The following is a 23,205-nucleotide window of genomic DNA, read 5'->3' on the forward strand; positions in this document are numbered from 1 at the left end:
GAAATTCGACCAGAGTGGTATTCTGGTCGTACCATCTTTTCATTTCTTCCTGGCTTGCTTCCAGGTTCACCTGAGCGAGCTTCCTGAAGCGTTGTGTCTGGTTGCGGATGGCCAGCACATAGCTGAACACATCCTGGGGGGTTTTCCCACGGGACTTTTCCCAACCCTCCTTCACCAGTGAGAGAGGTCCTCTAACAGGGTGGCCATACAGGAGTTCAAAGGGACTGAACCCTAAGGACTTCTGAGGCACCTCCCTGTAGGCAAACAACAGGCATGGTAACAAGACGTCCCACTTGCGTCTCATGGGCTCCGCTAGGCCCATAATCATACCTTTCAGGGTCCGGTTGAACCTTTCAACCAACCCATTTCCTTGAGGGTGGAAAGGAGTGGTGAACTTATAAGTTACCCCACACTCCTCCCACAGAGACTTCATGTACTTAGAGATGAAGTTGGTACCTCGGTCGGAGACCACCTCTCTGGGGAACCCCACACGGGAAAAGATCCCCATCAATGCATGGCCCACCACGGGTGCTGTGATTGTCCTGAGAGGGACGGCTTTCGGGTACCGGGTGGCATGGTCCACCAAGACCAGGATGAACCTGTTGCCTAAGGCTGTCTTGGGGTCCAGGGGCCCTACGATGTCCATGCCCACCCGCTCGAAAGGGGTGCTCACCACTGGGAAGGGCTGAAGGGGGGCCTTCAGCTTCATTCCAGTCTTGCCACTGGCTTGACAGGTTTGGCAAGATCTGCAAAAGGAACCAACGTGCTTCCTCATCTGGGGCCAGTGAAAGTGGGTGACAAGCCGGTTTAGGGTCTTGTCTTGCCCCAGATGTCCTGCAAGAGGCACGTCATGAGCCAGACCCATTAGGAAGCTCCTGAAGCGCTCGGGTACCACCAGCACACGGCTGCACCGGGCTCAGCAAACTTAGGCTCGCTATAGAGTAGGTCATCTTCCCAGTAGATAAAGTGATCTCTGGCTGCTCCACCTGCTGCCTGATCTACAGCCTGTTGCCGCAGACCAATGAGGGAAGGGCACTCCTTCTGCGCCTTGCAGAATTCCTCCCTGGAGGGACCACCTTCCTGCTGCCAATGGGTCAGCTCAGGCAAGTCTCCCAGTTCGGCTACCTGTTCCCCTGTAGGTTCCAGGGCATCCCCCTCAGGTTCTGCTCCTTCCTGGACCGTGGGAACGGCTGGGGCTGGTTTCCCACGCCCTCTGCCTCTTCCTCTCCTGGCAGGTCTCTGGGCCACTGTTTCAGGCTCCAGTTCTGCTGAATCGCCCTTACTGGCTGCCATAGCACGCGTGGTCACGCAGATCCACGCAGGCAGACCCAACATCTCCAAATGAGTTCTGTGCTCCACATCCTTCAATGGAGAACTCTCCAGGTCGTTGCCTAACAGACAGTCTACAGGCAAGGCATCACTGACAACTACCTCCAACAGACCAGAGACTCCCCCCCATTCAAAGGGAACACGCGCCAGCTTGCTGAAGCGCACTGAACTGTCAGCTGCCACTACAGGGCGGAGTACACCAGGGATGATTTGCTCTTCAGACACCCACTGACACCTCACGGATGTCACGCTGGCTCCTGTGTCTCTCAGAGCCTCAATCTCCCTCCCATTGATGGTCACCTTCTGCCCATATTTCTTAGTGTTAGAGGGCAGTAAGGTTTCCTGGACCACCTCTTGGTCTCCTAGAGAGACAAGGGTCATAACTGCTAGCTCCCCCCAATCACTGGAAACCAAATCCCCTCCCAAAGCTACGCTAGCTAACGCTGGGGCGGGGGCACCAGTGGGTGCTTGCTTCTTCTTGGGACATTTTGGAGCTATGTGGCCCACCTCATTGCAGTGATAGCAGGTAGGTGGGCCCCTGTTCTCTTTATTGTCCCGCCTGCCCTTAGAGGGCCATGGCTGTTTAGGTTTGGGGGGGTTGGGATTCCTTTCCCTGGGAACTATTTTGGGGCCCTTCTGAGAATTCCTTTTGATTACCCTTGTCCCCCCCACTCTTCTGCTGGGGACCCTGCCCACCTTTGGCTGTGGTACCCACAATTCCTCTGTGGACCCTGGTACTGGTCCAGCGGTCCGCCTCCTTAGCAAGCTCAATGGGGTCTGTCAGCTTGCTGTCTAAAAGATGCTGGCGCAGCTCTGGAACACAAAGACTACTCAAGTGCTCCCAACTGATTAAATGCAACAACCCCTTAAAATCAGTTACTTTACTGCCCTTCATCCAACCTTCCAGTGCACGCGAGTACAAATTCACACACTCCATCCAAGTCTCAGACTCTCTCTTCTTGGAGTTCCTAAACTGCAGTCTGTACTGCTCTGGGGTAAGGCCATACCTGAGACATAAGGCCTCCTTCATATTGGGGTAGGTCATGGCACCTGCTAATTCTAAGGGCTCTAGAGCACTCCTCCCAGAAGCCTCAAAATGTTTCCACAGGCCCGCCCCCCAATGCTGATCAGGCACACCATTCATCTTCAATGCAATTTCATACGAAGTGAACCAGGCATAAATATCCTCACCCCTATGGTAATTCTGTACCAGGTCCTTGGGAATGTATACTTTACCCCCATGCACTGGCTGCGCGCTGCCACCATTTGAACTGGCATCCACCTCCTTGGCTTTAAGATCCAGTTCTTTCATGCTCAACTCATGAGCCAAAAGCAATTTCTTTTCCTCTAGGGCACGAGCCTCTCTCTTGTCTTCCGCTGCCCTTTCTTTCTCCAATTCCCATTGCCTCAGTTTCATTTTCATGACTTCCAAGTCATATTCTCTCATTCTCTGATTTTCTTGTAACTCTTCTGGGGTGAGGCCCCTACCGGAGTGGTTGCTGCCAGCTTCTGAGCCTACTCTGCCCACTGGCAGATCTTTGACTTGAAAACCATTCCCTCCATTTACATCATCATCTCCCTCTTGTGCCTCCCAATGGGCCTTCAAGATTCTCTGCAGCTCCTCCTTTCTGTAGGCGCTCTTTATGGGGCACTCAAACTCAAGGCAGAATTTCCTAAGTTGCTCAACTTTGTATGAATACAAATCTCCAATGGCAAACTCCAATTCTACTTCCGCCTCCTTACTGGGTGCTTTCCCATTCAAAGACATGATGCTTGGAAGAGTTACTCAAAAATAGAAAAATCAAAAACCAGTAGTATGCGGTGGCGTAGTGGTCTGCACTCACTAGTGATGTACACCAATTACTGTGGGTCAAGTACAAATACAAATTCAAATCCCACCGCCTGACCACCAATGTTAGATCTGGGGGTCTCTAGTTGGCAGAGGTAGGTACCACTGTCCAAATAGGGACCCTTGCTTCTAGTCAGGGCAAGGAGATAACCCTCTGAGATAACCCGTGCTCACCCTCTAGGTAGCTTGGCACGAGCAGTCTAGGCTAACCAGAGGCAATGCGTAAAGTATTTGTACCAACACTCACAGTAACACAGTGAAAACACCACAAACTGACTCCACAACAGTTTAGAAAAATAAAGGTATTTTTAATCTAAACTACACAAGACCAAAACGACAAAAATCCAACATACACAGTTCAAGAATATGGTTTCAAAAAGAGTTCTTAAGGTTGCGTTAAAATTCTTCAAGTTGCGGTAAAATAAACCACAGATGCGTGAAAAGTTCACAGTTGCATCACGTTTACTCACAGTACCTTTAGTTGCAACAAAGTTCCAAAAGCAGAAGCTGGTGCGGTGGAAAACAAGCGATGCGTTGCTCCTGAGACCCTGGGGAGGCGATGCGACAGCCCCGCTGCAGCAGCGGGCGTGTTGCGACGAATCCGGTCTGTACGGGGAGGAAGGCCACTTGTATGGATTCCGGTGCGTAGGTTCCGTAGGAAGTCTGTTCTCGCAAAGGCACGATGCGACGATCTCGTAGGTGCTGCGACGATCTCCGGGGCGACGATGCGCGGTCCAGCGGTGATCCTTTCTCTCGCAGCTCCTCGATGCGATGATTCTGCGACGACACTCGCAGCGACGTGATGCGGTCCGCAAGCAAGCGGTGCGGCGTTCTCACCCAGCGACGACAGGCTCTGCGACGACACTCGCAGCGATGTTCGATTCTCCCGCACCGGTCCGGTGCGTCCCGCAAACGAAGGATGCGACGTCCGATCTCGATCTCCGTAGCGGCGGGAAACTTCTCGCACTGTCAGGGATGCGCTCCGCAAGCGAGCGATGCAACACTTTTCAGTTTCAAAAGTCACTCAAGCTTTAGTTTCAAGCTTCCCAGCACAGGTCCAACCTCCAGAGGCCCCACAACTGGATCAAGCACTCTAGGAAGGACAGAACTCTCTCAGCAGAGTTCAGGGAAGCTGGGGGTGAAGTCCTTTTGTTCCTGGGACTTCAAAACAGGGAGCCAGCTCTTCTCAGGCCCTTGGAGATTCCTTCAAGCAAGGGGACACAGCACAAAGCAAAGTCCTTCCCCTCTCCTTGGCAGCAAAGCAACAGGTCAGTCCAGCAGAGCAACAGCAGGACAATCTTCCTTCTTCAGTTTCAGCTTTCTCCTTGACGGAGCTTCCTTCTTGATTTCCAGGATGATCTAATTTTCTGTTGTCAGGGGTCCTGTACTTATACCCCTAAAGTCTTTGTTCTCTTGGTGCATGTGGGCCCTGAGCCCGGTCTGAACCAGTTCTGGGTGGATCCTGAGCACTTTGTTTTGCTGGCTGCATCTTTCCTTTCAGAGTGAGGGGCAGGGTCCTCAGCCGCCCAGCAGGGGGGTGGAGCCAGCATTGTGGAAGGCAGGCACAGCCCTATTCAGCCCAGGTGCTAACTCCTCCCACCACTCCAGTTGCAAATGCAGTCATTCAGCCTAGTGCTGACTCATCCAGCCTGCTGGGGAATTCCCCCGCCCCTGTCACTCACAAACCAGACAGTCAATACACAAACAGGCCCAGGCACACAGAAGGGTCAGACAAGAGAACAGCAACTTTCTAAAAGTGCTGTTCTCAAACACAGGATTTAAAAACAACATTTCCTAAAAGATGTGTTATTAAATTCTGAGTTCAGGGATACTAGATACTTATGTCCTATCTCGTTCCTATGGGAAGAAATGCTGTTAACCACTGTAGCCAGCATCCCCCATGTTAACCTATGGAGCAAGATAGCCTTACAGTAGTGAAAAACGAAAATGGCTGCCATTCACTACCAGAGCATGTCACCTGCACTAGTACATGCTCTACCTTTTACATACACTGCACCCTGCCCAGGGGGGTACCTTGGGCCTTCCATAGGGGTGACAGATGTGCACAAAAAGGGAAGGGTTAGGCCTGGTCAGTGGGGACACTGACCAGGAGGACATGGCAGTTCTAAACTGCCCATAGGCACTGCAGTGGCAGGCCTGAGACACCATTTTAGAGCTACTCCTGTGGGTGGCACAATCAGTGCTGCAGGCCCACTAGTAGCATTTGTCATCACCAGCCCTGGCACACCCAGTGCACTTTACTAGGGACTTCATGGTGATACAAATATGCCAAACATGTATATCCAATCAGAATACTACTTTACATAGGGAGCACTTACACTCTGGCACTGATCAGCAGTGGCAGAGTGTCCAAAGCATCTAAACCAGCAAAAACGAAATCCAGCACAGCATCGAAAATACAGGAGGTAGAGGCAAAAAGATAGGGGGAAACCACGCCAAAGATGCCAGGTCTAACACCGCACAAGCTTCTGCTTTTGGAACTTTGTTGCAACTAAAGGTACTGTGAGTAAACGTGACGCAACTGTGAACTTTTCACGCATCTGTGGTTTATTTTACAGCAACTTGAAGAATTTTAACGCAACCTTAAGAACTCTTTTTGAAACCATATTCTTGAACTGTGTATGTTGGATTTTTGTCGTTTTGGTCTTGTGTAGTTTAGATTAAAAATACCTTTATTTTTCTAAACTGTTGTGGAGTCAGTTTGTGGTGTTTTCACTGTGTTACTGTGAGTGTTGGTACAAATACTTTACGCCTTGCCTCTGGTTAGCCTAGACTGCTCGTGCCAAGCTACCTAGAGGGTGAGCAGGGGTTATCTCAGAGGGTTATCTCCTTGCCCTGACTAGAAGCAAGGGTCCCTATTTGGACAGTGGTACCTACCTCTGCCAACTAGAGACCCCCAGATCTAACATTGGGGGGGATCTCCTAGTGTCCACACCATTCCAGCTGCATCCTGCCCTTCCCAGATTCCAAGATGCAGGATATAACACCTACTGTCTTCTATTAGGAAACACATGTGTAGCCCCATTTACTGTTGAGATAGACTTATTGTTGGAAACCGCCCATCCTAATAGATGGAGATTTAATGATGCCTTGTTAAGTCATCGTACATTTGTGAGAGATTTGAACAATTTGCCACTGATTTTTTTTATACCAGTCTAATTGATGATACAGACATGAGCTTTGTCTGGAATGCCTTTAAAGCAACTGCCAGAGACTTTATTATGGACTATGTCGCAATAAAAAAATAAACTTTTCGAAGGACTCTTCTGCTTTGTTGCAACATATCAAAGAACTTAAACATGAATATTTTTTCTCTAATCACAAATCTACTTTGATTCATTTGACAAAGGCCAAATTGGAGTTTAACAGAATATCCCCTAAAAGTGCTTGTGTGACTTTATTGCAAATGAATGCAAAATTGTATGATGGTCGTAATAAGGTAAAACAACTTTGGCTAGTTGTCTTACAATCAGAAAGCAAAAATCTAACATTACTATGGTTCATGATAAACTCGGTAATATGCATCATACAGATCATGGAATTTTGGATTTGTTTTGGATTACTACACCAAATAATTCACCCAAGAACATTCTCTATCGACAGAGGCTTTAGATGAATTCTTCTATTCTATTCCCAAACACCAAAATAGCTCAGTTGACCTTTCTTCAATGGGGACATACCTTTCAAATGCTGAAATTAAGGCATCCCTACAGAATCTCCCCAAAAGCAAAGCTGTGGGTCCAGATGTTTTTTTTGGTTGGATTCCATTTGCAGTTCTCCCCAGTCTGGATTCCACAACTGCTGTTATTATTTCAACACTTCCCCTCAATAAACAGGGTAAATAGCACCTTTTCGAAGCTATGTTCTGTCTGATCCTTAAGATGGGTAAGGATCTGTCTCAGTGTGGAAACTACAGATCTATTCCTTTAATTAATTCTTACTTTAAGTTCTTCACAAAAAGTTTAGCTTCGCACCTTAACGACATTATTCCTGAAATAACTGGCATTGACCAATTATGTTTTGTAAAAGTTAGATCTATTACAAATAATTCTGAGACATTTTTTAATATCATACACTTATCACCGTTCACTAATCCTATTGCAACAATCACACTCAATGCAGAAAAGGCTTTTGATCGTGTTCATTGGAATTATATGTTTGGACTTCTGAAATGGCCCAATTTTGGTCAACAAATTGTAAAACATATTGGTTTGCTGTACTCCTCTCCCAATGCCTCTATTTTCATCAATGGATTGCAATCTTAATATTTACAAGTACATAGAGGTAGTCAGCAAGGTTATCCTTTAACCCCTTTATTAATTATTTTAGCTCTAGAACCCTTCTTTGAAAAGATGTGTTTATCCATATTCATTTCAGAGTATAAAAATAAGGATATTGAAGTTCAATTTACTGCTTATGCAGAGGATATTTTATTATTTGTATCTGATCCAGTTCGTACAATCACTGAATATTTTCACTAACTGACAGAATATTCAGTCGTCTCTGGATATAAACTTAGGGCTTAATTACGATGTTGGTCGAAGTTGCCTCTGACCACACCATTTCCGGGCACGAACCGCCAACCCTAGGTCAGTGGTTCCAACATCCCCACTAGGATGCAATTGCACATGATGCGGTTGCAAACATCCATTTTCCATTAGGAGCTTGTGCAGCAGGCTGACACCGCCCTGCCACCTGCCACACGATGCAGTGATGTTGAGGGGGGCACCTAAGGCCCAAATGCGGAGGGCCAGGGGGAAAGGGAGCCCTACTAGGAGCACCCAAAGTCGGTTTTTTGACAGCCAATGCATGTCGGATAAGCTGACATGGATTGGCTGTCTGACACCAACATCATAATCCAGACAGGGGAAATGCCGTCCTTGGGGGATTATGGTAAAGTTCAGACTGACCGACGGGCTCCTTGAAGCCGTCAGAACCGAGTCGGATTTCCCTGCCAGTTTAAACTCTGACCACCATTATCCTAATACGGCAGGCAGAGTTTAAACCTACCATGTCGTTGGATAGCTTCCAACCAGCAGTCGGAGGTTTTCCGACCAACATCGTAATTAGGCCCTTAATATTGATAAATTGGACGTTTTACCCCATAATACATTTAGTCTGAAAGACGTGTGTTGTAAGGTGAATTCCACTCTTCTTTCTTTGCATCAATATTCTCCCATCTGTTCAGCCTGATTGACTGGGAGAATGCTGAGTGATGTCTCAGCTTCACTTCATATGTTTTCTTTGGTGTGTGTGTATCCCATATTATTTTATGTCATTTACACGGGTGAGTGTATCCTGTTTCATTCTTGTTGTTTACACGGGTGAGTGTATCTCGTTTCATTCTTGTTGTTTACACGGGTGAGTTTATCCCGTTTCATTCTTGTTGTTTACATGGATGAGTGTATCCCTGTACTTTTCTTGGGTGAGTGTATCCCAGTACTTCTCCTGGTGTCTTCTTTGTTGAGTAGCCGTTGTTACACATGTATTTTTCTACGTTTCTGTTTTGGTCATGTCAGTTTTTTTCAGTGCTGGTTCGCTGTTTACTTCACGGCTCTTGTTTGTCCATCTATTCTTCTTTTGCTGTTGATGGGATCTTTGGAGCGTAGGTGTGCCTGAGACGTCAGGCGTACTTATGTTGTATGTGCTTTGCTTTCTCTTCTGCTTTGCCTGTGACTTTATGTCTCTTCAGGTGTGCACATTTTCTTGGCACAGGTTTTGTTTTGACTTCCTTTGTGAGAAATGAGGATGGTGTGCGTGCCATTGATTTGCATCTAGTTTCTGTTTTAGTGTATTTTTGCATTTTATGCTGTTTTTATTGCTTTGTTGTTATGCTATTTCATTATGCATTTAATTCTGTTATATTATTGCATTGCATTTTATGTTATTGCATTATTGCACTGTTTTGCATTTTATGTTATTCCATTATTGCATTTTCTTTATATGTATTATCACGTTCAGATAATACTCCTTTCTATCTGTTTCTCTGCTTCTTATTCTTGTATTGTTCTTTTGTTGCTGTGAAGAAAGAGGATATGTTGCAAGGTGAATATCTCTCTTCTTTCTTTGCATCAATATTCTCCCATCTGTTCAGCCTGATTGACCGGGAGAATGTTGAGTGATGTCATGGAATGTTGGTGTTAGGGCTTGGTGAGAGTGTCAGTTGAGGATGAGAGGCTGAGCAGAGGGAGACTGCTCCTGGTGGGGCTACACTACTATCTTACTTCCATCTTATTTACCATCCTACTATCATCTTACTACATCTATAATTGAAAATTAATAAAGGAACTACATGTTTCAGACTTCTAGCTTTAAATGAAATTCTGGGCACATGAAATGCTTAGGCGTCCACTACTCTAACTCAATATGGGACACAGTATCTATTAACATGGCTATAGAAAAACATAAATTGCTCACCTTATCTGAAAAATGGTCCCTATCATTTTTATCTGGTGGGGCAGACTGGACACCACCAGAAATGATGATGTTGCTGATTATTAATTTCTATCTATCTATGCTCTCAGTGGACCCTCCTCAGAATTGTTTGCAATCCTTACAAATAGTATGGTAGTAAAGATTTTATGGAATAACAAAAGAGGACGTAAATCTTTTAATAAACTTCAAAATCCTAAGTTCCTGGGTGGATTAACTTTCCAAATTTCTTCAAATATCATTCAGCCTTTACCCTCAAGCAGATCTGGACATATATCTTTGAGGATTGTTCCCCAGTACATACCATTTGGCACAGTTTAGAGCAATACATAATAACATTCATTCCGTGTATGTAATGTAGCACTTCTTTCACAACCCCCCAAAACCTTCTTGTCACCCACCACTACTTATTCTGTTTCCTTTGTCAAGTCCCTTCTTTCACGCTCATATATAAATAGAGCTTCCCCCATTTGGCATACTAAAAATATTAAATTGAAGAATAGAATACTTTTTTGGAAAGAATGGGTACAAAAGGGTATCATTACAATAAATCAACTTTTCTTAGATGAGGGGTTTATTTCTTTTTTTGAAATGCAAAAGACTTATAATTCATCCCCAACAAATGGTATCAAGTATGAACAACTCAAAGATCTACTGACACCTTCTATCTCCTCATTGCAATCTCTAGATCAACCCCACCAAGATACTGCATCTACTCACTTTCTCCAGTGCAGTGTGAGCTTCTTATGTATTCAAACACCTCAATGCACTTCCCGCTAATAGATCAAAATAAAGGTTGAGTTACAATGGGAAACTGATTTTCAACACATCTTTTCACTACACATATGCAGTAGAATATGGACTAAAATCCATTCCACATCTTGCTGTGCAAGTGCTACTCAAATCTTGTACTGTTATAATATATTGTTTCTCGCCCCTATTTCACTTTTTAAGTCAAAAACTTCTAATGAAGCTAAATGCTGGTCATGTAAGATGGAGAACAGTGACCTTTTTCATATGTTTTTTGAATGTCCGTAGGTGTACTTATTGTGGTTACAAATTTGGTAAAAGATTACAGATATATGTTCTGTTACATTTCCATTTGATAAGAAACATATTTTTCTAGTAGGTTCCTCCGAAATTTGGCACAGCAATGTCATGATAGGAAAATTTGTTGATTTACTAATTGCTATTGCATTACAAATTATTTAATCTAGTTGGAAAGATACTAGCAATGCTGTTGCATTACAAATTATTTAATCTAGTTGGAAAGATACCAGCAATGTTATCTTTATAAGATGGTGGAAAATATTATGCCATACTCATCGATTAGATACAGCATGTATACATTCCACTCAACATTAAATTAAAAGAGATCTGTTTTGGTTATCATTTTCCTCATTTCTATCTCAACAACATGTAAATATCAATGATGCAACTAAGACGTTTAAACCTCCTTGATTTTACTTATTTCTTTTATGACTGTTGAGCGATCTATTTGACGTTTTACAATTATAGTTTGACTCCCCTCTTGAGTAGGCTAAGAACATTGTCCTTTTCCCCCTTTTCTCTTCTTTCCTTGATCTTCCTCTTCAATCTTTCTTTAAAATCTATAAAATGCTATTGATCTTTTCCATATTTTGTATATGTTGAACTGCCTTCTGTTATATTGATTTACATATTTTTCAACCTCACTATGTTTTTCTTTTTATTGTACTCACAATAGAATCAGTTATTACATGCTGTTATATATTGTAGAGGGGGAAGAGCTAAAAAATGGAAAATTTTCCACTGCGATGGAAACATTAGAAAAACATAGTTTTTCTTAGAAAACCCTCACCCACCAGGGTTGCCCCTTCGGGGCATGCTTCATCATTGGGGTTCATCCTGATCCGCAGCGCATCGAGGCGTGCTATGACCAAGTGAATACATGGGAGCACTTGAAAATAACATCAAATCTGCCTTTTTAATACATATTCGTCATCCCTGTGGTATGCCCTGGATAGACCAGGGTGCAGTGTATTTTAAAAAGTAGGACATACACTTTTAAGTTTAAGTTTTATATGTTCTGGTAGTGAAAAACTCTTAAATTAGTTGTTCACTACTGAAAAGCCTGCCTCTCTCATAGAATAACATTGGAGTTACCGTATTATATTTAATAAGCTGTAATTTCCAAATGGGAGCAGGTAACCAGTTCATGTTTGGTGTATTTGGAATTGTAATAAAAAAATCATAATTTATGGTGAAGGCGGATTTTCTGTTACAATTTTGAAAACGCTACTCTTAGAAAGTTTGCATTTTCCTGCCTTAGCCATTTTGTGCCTGTAACCTGTCTCTGAGTCACATGACTGAGTGTGGCTGACAGTTGGGCTCTGTGTATTCCTCCTAGACTGCCGCACACAAAATAGAGAGGTTAGGTGTGCCTGGATGAGCCATTCTTGGCATGATGGGAGGGCGAAGCTGTGCCCAGCCCTAATTACACTTGAATAGGCTGTGTGCTGCCTCCACATAAAGGGCTGTAGTTAGTCTGAAACCATGGCAGGAAAGCCAGTGTGCCTGGGGACTTCAAAGGGAATTTCTAGAAGCTTCTCCCACCTTCCGGAGGAAGAGCACGAGGTATAAATATAACCTCAGACACCAACTCTTTTTCAGGACAATGGTGGACCCTTTTAGGGTGTGTTTACTATTTGAAGTGTTGCATAAATACTTTACTCAATGGCTCTGAGTTAAGGCTGACTGCTCTGTGCCAAGCTATCCAAGGGCTGAGCTCCTGTTAATTTAGGTTTGCTTGTGACTTCACCCTGAGAAGAATTGTGGTTGCTTCTTGAGAAGGTTTCACCCCTTCAACCAGCAACCCAATTTCTTACAGATTCCGAAAGACTAGCTTGCATCAATTTCTAAATGCTTGCTTTAGTCAATCACCTATTGACCCAAATACCACAACTAACTGTGGGCATGTTGTATACAAAATGTTTTGTAACAGTGTTTTCGTGAGAACAGAATTTTACAGTGAGTTCAGTGCGTGAAGACTCAGCTCTGGGTGGGTACACAAAATAATTTCAATAGGAGATCAATAGTAGATCAATTGGACATGGTCAGGATTAACTATCACTAAATACCCTAACATTAGTCAGGTATGTGATTTGGGGATTTCAAAGCTCTCTTGTGAATTTTTCAATGTTATCACTGCAGAATAAATCTTATTTGTTGAATTCTTTGGTTGAAATCGTTACGAATGTTTCACTCATTTTTTCTGTTATGTTTAGTAATGTACGTTTGTAATCATCTGTAAATATATGTGTCTGTGTGCAGGACAGTGAGTAACTCTTCGGACTGTCAGAAGTATGTATAAATTGATACAATTTTTTTCTTCATCTATTTATAATAAAAAACGCATATCTAAGGATTAAATACCTCAGTATATGCCTCTGCTCTAAATAAAAAAGATAGCAGAACAAAAACTTGTGACCGAGTCCTCTTCTTTTTCTTAATCAAATATTGTCCTACCCGGCCACACTACCGGACATAACCCCCCATATAAAAGAGAATCACTGCAGAATAGGCAGAAATATATTAATAATTCACTAAAATCTACCAAAACGTAGTTAAGACAGTTATGTGTATCACTTAAAATTCTGCTCTCCAGCTGCTGGATTTTTTTGGCTTCTGCTGGAAAGATATGTGTGCACAATAAAACTGCCTTGCATTAACCTTAGGGTTAAAACTAAAAATAATTCACTGTCATCTCCAGTACTTTGTGGAATTAATACTTCCTTCGTTGGAACTGCACATTCAGTCTGTTACTGCTGCTTTTTAGCCTAGGTACCAATATTGTTGGGTGTCCATTTCTTTGTGACTGAAATTTCCACGTCTATTTTATCAAACAATGAAAGAAAGGTGTGACGTTTTGCACGGTTGGAATGGTTTGCGAGTACGTATTTCAGAAAAGAATGTTCCTCAAAGAACTTTATTATTATTATTTTAAATCAGAAAGATGAATACTTAAGGATAATATTATTCACATTAAGTTTTGATAGACATGACTTTATGAAAGCGCAGTATAATACAGTATATACTTTGTGTTAAACTAATCTGTTGTTTAACTTTCCATACCATCACTTCTTCACGCATTGTCAGTGGCCAAGAAATTATGAACAACTGCTCCTGTGATGGCAAATAACCAATGAATCACACATAGATTCTTCTCTTAAATTTTTGTCTTATTCTGTAGTTTTAGTTGTGACTCCAAAGCTGATGACGGACAATGTGAATATGATGAACAATATTTCAAATGGACTTAAGGAAGCTTTGGGAAAAGCACTCCAAAACACTGTCCAGGTTCAAATTAACAAAACTTTAATTGTAAGTATTATCTGACATATTTGTTGTGTTTTGTTGAACTGTTATTTTTTATTTTAATTTAATCTATTGAAACAGATAAACAGACACTCAAATAAAATATTGGAGGAAATTATTAAAGGCACGTTATGGTTGTTTACTTATGTTTCAAAATAATGTGCAATGTCCCCTAAAGATCTCCATTTTAAGGTGTGTTATGGTTACCATTCAAAATATAAAAGCTACTGATATTCACCAGTTATAGGGAGCTACACAACGGTCACTTCCCCAATGGAAAGCTCATAATCTCACTCATAATGCCACAGATGACATCAAAAGTTGCGTAACCGCTGACATGACTAATGATTCCACATGTCACACCACCATTAAAGCCATTAAACCCCTTGGTATTCCCAATGTTTTGGATGCAGCGCATAGCCTTTAACCTGGGATGCGGGATATGGATGTTAGCTGTGCTTAGCAAACTCTGGGAGCAAACCAGGCCTTTCACCAGGCACAGTATTTCCCTTGCAAAATGATTCCTGAACAAAGTCTTCAAGCTCTTTTGCACTCACCCCTCCTCCCCTAAGAACCCACTGACAATGCCAAGCAGCCTGTGAGTGTTGGGCCAGGCCTTTGACCTTGCCTGCCACTGGGAAACGTCTTTGACCTTCCTGCCTGGGCCTGCTAATCATTTGGACAGTCTTTCACCATCCTGAGACTGTCAGATGCCCATTTTTCTTCACTTGATGTTGAGATGGATTGAGGAAGCCAGAATAACTGTCATATATTAAGGCCGAGTTGTCTGCCGCGCTGATCCACCATCAATCACACAAACCAAATCTGTTTAAAATCTAGACAATGATGTGGGGTGAGCGAAGGCCCATTGTTCATGGATAGCACTCCCAGTACCAAGAAGAATGACCGGGACATAGTGGATCAAGTAATCTGAATGGGCGTGGGCAGGCCAGGAAGATAGGATATGGCATACCCCATATTTTTGGAATCCTCTCTCTGATTCCTATTTCATGACCAGTGGAGGGTTCTCGGCCTGCAAGAGTTTGGGTGTCTCTGCCTTAAGGCCAGGCCAGGGAGCCTACCAATCAATGTAGCTGCAGTGATAACCTATGGGAGAGATAGTCCTTGCACTACTGAAAAAAACAAAATTGGCTGTATTTCACTATCAGGACATGTAAAACACACCAGTACATGTCCTCCCTTTCACATACACTGTGCCCTGCCCATGGGGCTACATTGGCCCTACCTTAGGGGCACCTGACAAGTAGAAAAAGGGACATTTTGGGCCTGGCAAGTGGGTTCATTTGCCAGGTCGACATGGCAGTTTATATCTGCACTCACAGACACTGCAGTGGCAAGTCTGAGACATGGTTGCATAGCTACTCACGTGGGTGGCAAATCAGTGCTGCATGCCCAATAGTAGCAATTCATTTACAGGCCCTGGGCACACAGAGTGCACTTTACTAGGGACTTACCAGCAAATCAAATATGCCAATCATAGATAACCAATCGCTATCACAATTTACACAGGTAGCACTTGCACTTTAGCACTGATTAACAGTGGTAAGGTGTCCAGAGTTCTAAAACCATTTACAACAAAATGCAGAACACAGTCAAACACAGAAGGTCAAAAGCAAAAAAGTCAGGGGAAAAACACTCCAAAGATGCCAGGTCTAACAGTTGGGGTCCCTGGGGCCCTCCTAGATACTCAGGGAGGAGTACCTAACCTGCTGGTTATTTTTAGCACAGATTCACTGTGAATTCGGGGTATGCTTAATAAAAATATGTTTTTAGTCCCTCTTGGAGCCTGGAACACCCCAACATGCCTAAGGGGGCAGGATTTCCCTATTCTGCCCCCTTATACCTTTATTTCCTTTTTCTAGGACTCAGGACTGAGTCCGGAGTCCTAAGATGGCTGCTGCCACATTGTTGTTGATGTGGTGGCAGCTAAATCATATCTCATCTTGGGATCTGTCAGCTTTGCTGATCCGCCGCGGTGTTAAATATTCAAATTTTTTGTCTTCATTTTAACCCTGGACGAAGTACTACGCTACGCTCGCGTTGTTTGTGAAGTTTGCGCTTCTTCGCGAATTGCACATAGCACAGTGCAAACACGCGTAGTGTAGCATAACGTAGCATAGTGCAGCTGTCATTTTTTGCTTGCTCGCGGTCCTCAACGTTAAGTTTGCGACCGCGAGCGAGCAAAATGACATCCCGGCGAGACTTTTTCCTCATTCGCGATCAGCAACATCAAGTTGCTGTTCGCGAGCGTGGAAAATAAACCCCCCGGCAAAATTCTCAACATGGTGAGGTCAGGTTTCTCACTGCGAGTGTTCGCATTTGCTTGTGATGAGAAACTACCAGTCTGTGTTGAGAAAGCAGCTGCTCGCGTAGAAATCTACTCGTTCGGCAGAAAACGACCGATTGCACTGTGCAAGATGCGGTTTGCACTGATTGCACAGTGTGGAAAGGCATCCAGCACTGTGCAATCAGTGCGAACAGCATTTTGCACAATGCACTACGCAGTTCGCGTAGCTAAGCGTAGCTCGCGTAGTGCGAAGTGCACTTCACGTAGCTACATGTAGCGCTACTACGTGAACTACGCCCAGGGTTACTTAATTTATCAAAAACTGCTGAATGGATTTACACCAGATCACAAAAAGCCCACTTTCCGTACTATGATCTAGCTTCCGTGTAATTTTCCTATGAAAAAACTGAATGGGTTAAATATGTTTGGGACCCCCCCTTTTGCTATAAGCCAACCCAAAAATGCTTTTATATATCTATATCTATCTATATATAAATATATATATATATATATATATATATATATATATATATATATATACATATATATATACATATATATATATATATATATATATATATATATATATATATATATATATATATATATATTACCTACTGGCGGTCGCCAGTAGGTATATATAGTTAGGATTTTTTCTCTATGGGATTTTTGAAAATTCTATGTCTAATAACTTTGGCGTTTGTGGACGGAATTGGCTGAAATTTTCAGGAAAATGGCACATTTTGTTTCTGAGCAGCCCTTGAAAATTTGGGGGGGTTCGTCAAGGGGGGGCCGAGAAAAAAGGGGGGTCCCAAAACGTGTTTTTAACATTGAGTTTTCCATAGGGCGGTTGGCCTCACTTTTAGCCCGAACGGCTGAATGGATTTGCACGAAACTTGGCAAAATTGTAGGGACTGGTAGCCCGATGTGCCTTTGCTAGGTCTCAATATATGTGCTCCAGTGGATTTTGAGAAATTAACATTCAAAAAAAGATATATATCTGTAACAGCGGACCGGGCAGCGCTCCGGTTCGCGGACTTTTCGCGGTACGGAGCTTTGTGAAGCGAAGCTGATTGGTTCTCCGGCGTCTGTGAACATTCCAAACAGTCCGTAGCGGCCGCCATCTTGTCTCTCGGTAGGATCGAGAGACAAGAGGAGGCCAAAGCGAAGGGGCAAATGACCATAAGGGGGCATAGTAGATCCTCGCTGACCCCCTAGGTTTGATGTGGAGGTTTTAAAAGGGTCCCGCGGGGCAAAAAAAAAAAATAATAATAATAATCGAACGGCTGAATGGATTTGCACGAAACTTGGTAAAATATTAGGGACTGGTAGCCCGATGTGCCTTTGCTAGGTCTCAATATATGTGCTCCAGTGGATTTTGAGAAATTAACGTTCAAAAAAAGATATATATCTGTAACAGCGCTCCGCTTCGCGTACTGTTCGCGTAACGGAGCTTTGCGAAGCTGATTGGTTCTCCGGCGTCTGTAAACATTGCAAACAGTCCGTAGCGGCCGCCATCTTGTCTCTCGGTAGGATCGAGAGACAAGAGAAGGCCAAAGCGAAGGGGCAAATGACCATAAGGGGGCATAGTAGATCCTCCTTGACCTCTTAGGTTTGATGTGGAGGTTTTAAAAGGGCCCCGCGGGGCAAAAAAAATAATAATAATAATAATCGAACGGCTGAATGGATTTGCACGAAACTTGGCAAAATTGTAGGGACTGGTAGCTCGATGTGCCTTTGCTAGGTCTCAATATATGTGCTTCAGTGGATTTTGAGAAATTAACGTTCAAAAATAAGATATATATCTGTAACAGCGCTCCGCTTCGCGGAGATAAAATTATATCTGTATTACCTAGCTGTTGCTAACACCAGTTAGCGACGGCTAGTAGGAGATAGCGACCATCTTGGGCCCCACTTTGCATGTGAGTGATATTTATCACTAATGACATGCAAAGTGGGCATGCCAAGATGTTAGCGACTGGAAACAGTCGCTAACATCGCTATCTCCTATTATCAACTTTTGGAAATATTCGCGATAAGCGCGAATATCTCCAAAAGCTAGCACCTGCCCTGAGCAGTTCTTAGCCATGTTATCCAATGGGAGGTGGATAACATGGCTAAGAGCATTAGCTCGGTAATGCATGAATATCGCTGAGTTTTCAGCGATATTAATGCATTGCGGTCGTTTTTTATCGTATTTGCGATAAACCTTGATAATAGCAAGGTTTATCTGCGATAATTTCTGACGATGCTTAGCGGTAAAAAAATCGTTGCTAAGCATCGTTAGGGATAAATATCGCTTAACTTTGGTAATATGCCCCAACGTCTGTTAACGTTCGATTCGAAGGAAATCAGGAAGTGTTGAAAAACATTGTCTGCGCCATCTTGTCTTTTTTCAAATGCCACACTTTTGTCGTGCACGGCAGTCATTTTAGATGCCTTGACCAGACCCACTCTGTGCACGCTGTCGATCCTTAGCATGGCTCCCCACCCTCGCAAGCATCTCCCCCAGGCAGTGGTCACCCCCGCTCTCTGTCTTATGCATGGGTAATAAACCTCCCCCCATCTGCGCTGCTCTTCCCTGAGAATCACACCCTGTGCCCGCCCGACACCTCCCTTTCGCCCTATTCACTACCGCACCCTCTGACACTCCTTTTCCTCTGTGTCCGATTGTCCAGGCCGGTCCTAGGGTATCAGCTAGCCCTGCAGATGTAGTTTATGGCCCCAGCTGTAAAGAATCACCCCTCTTCAAAGGAGTTATAGTAGATCAAGGCCCACACTCGATGAGATCCGTCACAGCAGGCGCGTTCCTATTATCTGAAAACCATCCTGTATTGTGATTGGGGAGGGGACCGAGCCTGAAGCGGAAGATTCCAGGGATGACTCTTTGTACATCAAAGTTTTTACAATTATGTGTCACATTAAAAATATATAGCACTCCGACAAAGTAGTAAGATTATAAAACTTTAATAACTTATAAATATATACAAGAAAACAAAAACAGTAATAACATATAAAATTTTTTAGGGAAAAACAACGAAGTAGCGGTCGGCTGTGCGAATAGTCCCAACGCAGCACAACGTCCAGATTTCTGGCGTGGGGCGTCGCGGGGGGTGGGTCATCAGTAGCAAACTGTTGTGCGAATAGTTCCAAGGCAGCAGAACGATGGCACCAAGGTGATGTCCAGTAAGTTGCCGCACTGGTTTTGGTATCCTACAATGCTGCTCCGAATAACGGCGTGGGGCGCCCCGGGGGAGGCGGCGTGAACGGGCCTCTCCAGGTGGAGTCTCATCTGTTGTAGTGGGGCGCCCCTTTACCGTTTCAGTTGCCATTCCGTCCGTTTTTGGTCCACTGTGTCAAAAGCCGCAATTCAGCTGAGTTGCGCCCACTCTTGCGGTGCAGCGATAGGCGGCTGTCACAGGACTCTCAAAATGGCGGCAGGCTGTTTCCTTTTTGGGCCTGGTCCACTGAAATGGCCCTGGGACACCTTGGAAATCGGACGCTTGTCTGCTAGGTCTTGGACCCCATTCTCGAAAGCGTCCCCTCCGCCTTGAGGATTCATCAAAAGTTTTGGGGGCCCCCGACTCCTGTAGGCTTCTGGTGGGGAGCGGCTGCCATGATTGCTCGCGGAATGACCACGACGGAGCTACGAGATGGTGGTGCTCTCATGGTGACGCCAGCTTCAGTCTGAAACATCCAGAAACAAGGTAGGGCTTTCATCGTTTGGGAAAAAAAAAAAGTTTTCATCCAATGAAAAGTGTTGTTTTTAGGTCATATGATCAAGCCTTCCATCATTAGGAAACCAAAAGTAAAATGAACCAATGAAAAGTTTTATAAACAAGTCACATGACCTGTTATGAGGCATAGGGTATAAAATGCGGAGAAAATACGTTGGCACGTGAGGCGGCGTCAGTAGCGGACCGATGTGCGAATAGGCCGAAGGCAACACAACGCGCCAAGATCCGGATGGCACCAAGGTGGTGTCCAGCAAGTTGCAGCACTGGTGTGGCCATCCTACAATGCTGAAAGTCGGTGTGGGGCGCCCCGTTGGCCTGTGAGTTTGCGTCAGTAGCGGACCGATGTGCGAATAGGCCGAAGGCAGCACAACGCGCCAAGATCCGGATGGCACCGAGGTGGTGTCTAGTAAGTTGCCGCACTGGTGTGGCCATCCTACAATGTTGAAAGTCGGCGTGGGGCGCCCCGTTGGCCTGTGAGATGGCGTCAGTAGCGGACCGATGTGCGAATGGGGCCAAAGGCAGCGCAACAATATTTTCGGAATAGAAGACACCACAAGGCGCTGAGATGCCAAGATCCGGATGGCACCGAGGTGATGTCTAGGAAGTTGCTGTACTGGTGTGGCCATCCTACAATGGTAAAAGTCGGCGTGGGGCGCCCTGTTGGCCTGTGAGATGGTGTCAGTTGCGGACCGATGTGCGAATGGGGCCAAAGGCAGCGCAACAATATTTTCTGTATGGAAGATACCACTAGGCGTTGAGATGCCAAGATCCGGATGGCATCGAGGTGATGTCTAGCAAGTTGCTGTACTGGTGTGGTCATCCTATAATGCTGAAACTCGGCGTGGGGCGCCCCATTAGCCTGTGAGATGGCGTCAGTAGCGGACCGATGTGTGAATAGGCCGGAACCAGCACAAGGCGCCAAGATCCGGATGTCACCGTGGTGGTTTCATAGTTGAGAGGCACTTCATCTGCAGTGGGGCGCCGAGATCCGGATGGCACCGAGGTGATGTCTAGCAAGTTGCTGTACTGGTGTGGTCATCCTACAATGCTGAAACTCGGCGTGGGGCGCGCCATTAGTCTGTGAGATGGCGTCAGAGGCGGACCGATGTGCGAATAGGCCGAAGGCAGCACAACGCGCCAAGATCCGGATGTCACCGTGGTGGTTTCATAGTTGAGAGGCACTTCATCTGCAGTGGGGCGCCGAGATCCGGATGGCACCGAGGTGGTGTCTAGTAAGGTGCACTGGTGTGGTCATCCTACAATGCTGAAACTCGGCGTGGGGCGCCCCATTAGCCTGTGAGATGGCGTCAGTAGCGGACCGATGTGCGAATGGGGCCAAAGGCAGCGCAACAATGTTTTCTGAATAAAAGACACCACAAGGCGCTGAGATGCCAAGATCCGGATGGCACCGAGGTGGTGTCTAGCAAGTTGTGGCACTGGTGTGGCCATCCTACAATGGTAAAAGTCGGCGTGGGGCGCCCTGTTGGCCTGTGAGATGGTGTCAGTTGCGGACCGATGTGCGAATGGGGTCAAAGGCAGCGCAACAATATTTCCTGAATAGAAGACACCACTAGGCGCTGAGATGCCAAGATCCGGATGGCACCGAGGTGGTGTCTAGCAAGTTGCTGTACTGGTGTGGCTATCCTACAATGTTGAAAGTCGGCGTGGGGCGCCCCGTTGGCCTGTGAGATGGCGTCAGTAGCGGACTGATGTGCGAATGGGGCCAAAGGCAGCGCAACAATAGTTTCTGACTGACACCACAAGGCGCTGAGATGCCAAGATCCGGATGGCAACGAGGTGATGTCTAGCAAGTTGCTGTACTGGTGTGGCCATCCTACAATGGTAAAAGTCGGCGTGGGGCGCCCTGTTGGCCTGTGAGATGGTGTCAGTTGCGGACCGATGTGCGAATGAGGCCAAAGGCAGCGCAACAATATTTTCTGTATGGAAGATACCACTAGGCGTTGAGATTCCAAGATCCGGATGGCACCGAGGTGATGTCTAGCAAGTTGCTGTACTGGTGTGGTCATCCTACAATGCTGAAACTCGGCGTGGGGCGCCCCATTAGCCTGTGAGATGGCGTCAGTAGCGGACCGATGTGTGAATAGGCCGGAACCAGCACAAGGCGGCAAGATCCGGATGTCACCGTGGTGGTTTCATAGTTGAGAGGCCCTTCATCTGCAGTGGGGCGCCGAGATCCGGATGGCACCGGGGTGATGTCTAGCAAGTTGCCGCACTGGTGTGGCCATCCTACAATACTGCTCCGAATAACGGCGTGGGGTGCCCGAAGGGGGGGGGGGGAGGCGGCGTGAACGGGCCTTCCTAGGTGGAGGCTCGTCTGCTGTAGTGGGGCGCCCCTTTACCGTTTCAGTTGCCATTCAGCTGAGTTTCGGCTGCTCTTGATGCTACAGCGACAGGCGGCTGCAACAGGACTCTCAAAATGGCGGCCTGTTCTTTGGATTTGGGCCTGGTCCACTAAAATGGCCCTGGGACACCTTAGAACTCGGACGCTCGATTTTTTTTTCCTTTCCTGTACATGCAAAAAAAGGTAAATGCCCGGTACGTTACACGCTTCATCTGCCACGATGAACTCTCCAGAGGAACCGAAAAAAAATATAGTTATGGTAACTATACCATGCATCGTCATATGGAGAGGTGGCACCAATTAATTATAGTGCTGCATAAAAGAGAGATTTGGAGGAGAACCCCTGACCTGCTAGTACATTCATCAAAGAAGTGGCACTGACAGCATCAGAGGCAAGGGAAACGGTCCTAAATATTTAGAAGAACTTTGGAAAGATTAAAATGACATGTTTAGATTGTGGCAAATTAATTTCATGTGGACAGATGAGTGTTACTCTAATAAATACAGCATATGAACATCATCATAGTCGATGGTTGGTAGAGACATTTTGACTATATCCTGGACCTGCCCGTCCTCGCCCAAAATGGCGCCGGAATAAATGGGACTCGTAACTCCTTGTTGTGTACTGGTTGCAGAACCTTGAAATCACGAGATACGTATGCAGTTTTGAAGCACATGGCGGGCGGGGACGAGAATTGATTGAATATTTCGACATCCCTATTGATATTAAGTTCTGATGTGTTATTGATTACTGTACTATTGAAAGTTCGAATTAACGTCACCCATGGTACTTGCCCGCAAATGTATATCT

General features: G+C 45.1%; 1 protein-coding gene across 1 annotated transcript in view; it reads left to right on the plus strand.

The window, feature by feature from the left end:
* The window catches only part of KIAA1549L (KIAA1549 like), a 730,284-nt gene that overhangs the window by 266,766 nt on the left and 440,313 nt on the right, over positions 1-23,205 (plus strand). Inside the window, exon 3 of the mRNA XM_078680874.1 lies at positions 13,863-13,993. Coding sequence (XP_078537000.1) covers positions 13,863-13,993 — 131 coding nt within the window. The remainder of the gene's footprint in view (positions 1-13,862; positions 13,994-23,205) is intronic.

The sequence above is a fragment of the Lissotriton helveticus genome, chromosome 3_1 (genome assembly GCF_964261635.1).
Source record: "Lissotriton helveticus chromosome 3_1, aLisHel1.1, whole genome shotgun sequence".
NCBI lineage: Eukaryota > Metazoa > Chordata > Amphibia > Caudata > Salamandridae > Lissotriton > Lissotriton helveticus.